The following is a 4,234-nucleotide window of genomic DNA, read 5'->3' as shown; positions in this document are numbered from 1 at the left end:
TTCCCCTTTAATATCTCTCCCCAAAACCCCAGCTGAAGCCTGCAAGCTTATCACTTACTTTGCTATGTGCACAAATGGCCGATCCTAAAAGTTTCCATGTGCCGCCCCGCCTATCCATTCGGAGCATCCGTAGGATCTGAAGGAAGCGGAGGCTTCTGAGTGATGTGGCCAGAACATTGCCCTGGTTCCCAACCGCAACCACTGGCACTGAAGCGATCAGCACAAAGATATCTGCAAGGCAAAAAGAACAAAGCCTGCCAACAGAAGTGGCCCCATCACCTGCTTCTTAATCCCATCTGGTTGTGCTGCAGATTTCCCTAGGCAAATTTTAAAGCTGCCTGAAAATGCTTTCTCTTGCCAATTAAACAGATATCTGCACCTGCCACACAGTCGGCATCGTGCACAGAACCCTCCAGAAAGCCTTGTAATCTGTTTACAGATCCGTGCACTGGACTTGAGACACTGTCTCAGCTAGTTTAGGGATGCTGCCAAAAAACAGTGTCCTAATGCTGACAGAAAAACAGCCTTAGATTCATCTGTCCCACAGGAACACCACAGTGAACAGGTCAGCAGATGAGAAATTCGTGTTTTGATAGTGCATCTTTGTTCTTTTGGCTGAGATCTCCCATTAAAATCTCAAAGCCAGTACTACTATTCTTTGTAAGGCTCATAGGGCCAATTTGCTGATCAACTGAAGAGGTTTGAAATGCAAATCACATTGCTTCTTGGTTTATTTCTTTTCCTTTCTTTTCCTCGTTTGCCGCCTTCTTTTTGATCCTGTACATATGCAAGAAAAAGTGGTACCAAAAGGCTTCAAACCTTCTCTGGGCACTCAGTCTTTAAATATTCCTCACATTCTATTTTCAGCCAAAAAGAGAGGCACCGGATGGATTTCAGATTTATTCACTTTCAGTCATTCTCAAAACAAACTTGTGCCAATTAACAACCAAGACATGATATTAATAAATCCAGGATCTTTTCTGTTTTCAGCTCAGATATCAATGAAGATTCATTCTCAGAAGTGAGATGACACTTTTACCAAGAAGGCATGAGACAGTATCAATCGCACTTGCTAACACCACACTCTATTGCCTTCACAATGCTAATAGAAGTATAAGAAGTATTTATACAACAGTAGCACCCAAAGAAGCATCTCTAAATTGAAGACAGCACAGATGCACAAGGAAAATTTGTTCCAATTTTGTCTACCATTTAGACCCATAAGATGAACAAAAGGAGGGAGAGGGAAGAGAGTGACAAGTATTCCTATGGCTCCCCAGAGTGCTATGTGCCTACAAATAAAGAACAAAAGGCAAATGCTCAGCCTGAAGAGCATCAAAACAAATGGGGGAGTCCTGGAAACAATGAACGAATGTGGATGTGCATGACAGGTGCTCAGGGCAGAATAGGCTTCTTAGTGTTGGCTGGCTGGTTTGTGGATAGAATAGGGAGTTGTAGGAAGGGATTCAAACGTGTATAATGAGTATTTTTATGGGTACTTACAGGCAGTGCCCCCCGAGCCTGAAAGATAATACGGGTGCAATCACAAAGATACTTGTTTGTAAATGCAGACCAACATTACAAAGGTAAAACACCACATCTGAATATGAAAGAGGGCTGGGGAAGGTTGGTATAGGGTTGGGATCTGAAGTGGTTTGAAACTGAAGGCAGACAGGATATTTGGGGATGAGCTTAAGGAAAATACAGTGGGACTCAGGATGAGGAAAGGGCAGAAGAATCCATTTTTCCTCACTGATCAGCTAAGCAAGTGACCCTCAAATTAACTGTTATTGTGGGGTACTTCAAATAACTACTCCAACAGGACACAGCTTCCTAGCACCAGGGAAAGATCTAATTTTGGTGTTCTTTGCACTGCCATTCCCTAGTTGTCTGGGGCTGCCATCCACCCCAACTGGCTTAGAATGAAAAGGACATAAAGGAAAACAGTAGTAGAAAGCATGTACTTACCCAGCATACACAAAGGCTTCCTGGCAAACTTCAGTCTCCCCCTCCATCCTTTGTAGCGACAGCAACACCCGGCAGCCCAGATTCTTAAGGCAAACTCTGCTCCAAAGATGAAAATGGCAAAAGTTTCCTGTATCAAAGACACAAGCTGCACTTAGCAGTAATTCTGGACATGATATAGCTGAAGAAAACTGGTGAGATGCTAGTGTTGGGGGGGGTGTGCGAGAGACAGAGAGGAAATATGTGGGGAAAAGAATATGTACTGATGAAAGAGGCAAGGCATAGTGGGACATAGCTCTGTAGCCTGGTCGGTACTCTGCAGAAAGAATATGCCCTTCTGTAAATGCAAAGCATTTACCCTGCCTTAATGGAAGGGCAATTACTTCACAAAAAGACCTTCTTTTTTGCACAACATGAGAACACATATGTGAGTGGTGACTGCAAAGTCCCCAGTGCACTGCATACCCACGTCCAGGGTTACCCACCAGCAGCTTTTCATGCAGCCATATTTATAGAGATAGGGACAGCATACACTGTATTCATATGGTCATAAATTTAAGGCAATGATAAAGGCATATATAAGACAAATTTAAGGTATATACGATTCCTTTCAATTTCTGGTGCATGGAAGAACGGGATTTTCCACCTTGTTCAAGAACTCTTCTAAGCATGGAGAGGGAAAGGGGAGAAGAGTGCTTCTCTGGAGTGCTCAGCAGAGATGGGCCAAGGGCAGCATGGGGCACACAGTTACTTTTCCTCTCTTTTCCTCTCTGTGAATACCTGGCAAGGAGGAAAAGGGGATTTTTCCTGATGCTCATACCCACAGCTGCTTGGCACTTTTGAAAACTGCCGAGAGCTACATAAAAGTAAGCACAGGAGAAGGAAAAATAACCTCAGGCCTTTTCAAAGGTGAAAAGATGGGTCTAAGCAGGGTAACAGAGACCAAAAGTGAATTTCACATTCCCTAGGGGATGAGGGTGTTTTCACATAGGTGCTTTTTGAGATGGAACATGCAAGGGGAATTCACCTTTCATTCCTTAGTTCTTGCTCGGATCTACATGTCTCTGGGGGTACAAGGGGAAATGGAAATCAAGATCCTGGAACTACACTTGCTGTGCAGTTTCCCTAGGGATACTTTTCTACAAGGCCAGGTTAAGTGAGGCATTATGCTCTCTATTTGATGATGTTGTACGGGAGCAGAGGAAGTTTTTTGTTAGGCTCGCTTTCATAACATGATTAACACATCGTGTCTATACTTCGTGAGTTTTTTTCTTCTTCTGACAAATGGGATGCCTGCAGAAATACAGTCTTGAGCATGAACTTCAGCACTTTAAAACAAGCATGCTGGAAACACACAGAGAAATGAATATGTTTGCTGCAAATACATTTTCTGTCATGGACAGTCAGCAGAGGCACTTCCTGCAACAATTTCAGTCATGTTGCTATTGGGCACAAGCATGAGTCCAATTCTGATGACTTTCCTTGAAAGAATTGGACTTGCTTGGTAGAATATTATAGAATGAATTGAAATTGTTGAAAGATCAAAAAAAAAGTGAGTTTTCAAATGTGCTCTGGCATAGTCAGTAGGAAATTTACTGATACTTTGATGGGAGAATTGTTAGGCAAACGCTGAAAAGCCATTATTTAAAAGTCTCAGTATTTTTCCTCTCTCCACACTTCCTTTTTTACTCAGTCAATGTTGACAATGGACCAGGAACTATTCAATATATAAGTGTACAGTCATTGCCCCAGGACCAGCAGAAGAAATCTTATTGCATGCAGAGCTGGGAGTAAGTTTCCATCACTGCTGATGGGGCTGATTTCAATTCAAGGACATTACCAGGGTGATGCAATGCCTACACTTACTTACCAGCAAGAGGAGCCAGTCTCCCGAAACAGTTTCATACTCCTTGAAAGTTGTCAAGACAGCTAAGATCAAACACCCCAAGACAATCAGAAACCTGGAATGAAATAAAAGGGAAAACCACAGCATTGTTACCTCTTTCTGTATTGGCATTAGAGATATTGTCTGTAAGATACTGGGTAGAGACCTTCAGGGGATGGCTACTTCCTATTGGTGACCAGTCAGGTGGGCATTCATGAAGATTGAGGGTTCTCAATCTGGACAGGTTGGGACTGGTAGTCAGGAAATCATGACAAGATCCTAAATCAGAATGGTGCCAATACTGAAATGGGTTGAGTAACTTGTTTGCATTCTTAAGGAAGGAAGTGGGTAATACTGCATTTTAGGAAGGGATATATATATATA

General features: G+C 42.7%; 1 protein-coding gene across 1 annotated transcript in view; it reads right to left on the bottom strand.

Moving 5' to 3' along the window:
• KCNQ3 (potassium voltage-gated channel, KQT-like subfamily, member 3) overlaps positions 1 to 3,958 on the bottom strand; it is a 32,037-nt gene extending 28,079 nt beyond the window's left edge. Inside the window, exons 1-3 of the mRNA XM_010020404.1 lie at positions 3,836 to 3,958; positions 1,969 to 2,095; positions 59 to 231 (exon numbers count right to left, since the gene is read on the bottom strand). Coding sequence (XP_010018706.1) covers positions 59 to 231; positions 1,969 to 2,095; positions 3,836 to 3,958 — 423 coding nt within the window. The remainder of the gene's footprint in view (positions 1 to 58; positions 232 to 1,968; positions 2,096 to 3,835) is intronic.
• Between the last annotated feature and the right edge of the window lie 276 nt (positions 3,959 to 4,234).

The sequence above is a fragment of the Nestor notabilis genome, unplaced genomic scaffold (assembly GCF_000696875.1).
Source record: "Nestor notabilis isolate BGI_N333 unplaced genomic scaffold, ASM69687v1 scaffold8148, whole genome shotgun sequence".
Classification (NCBI taxonomy): domain Eukaryota; kingdom Metazoa; phylum Chordata; class Aves; order Psittaciformes; family Psittacidae; genus Nestor; species Nestor notabilis.
This window is presented reverse-complemented; position numbering and strand designations above follow the sequence as displayed.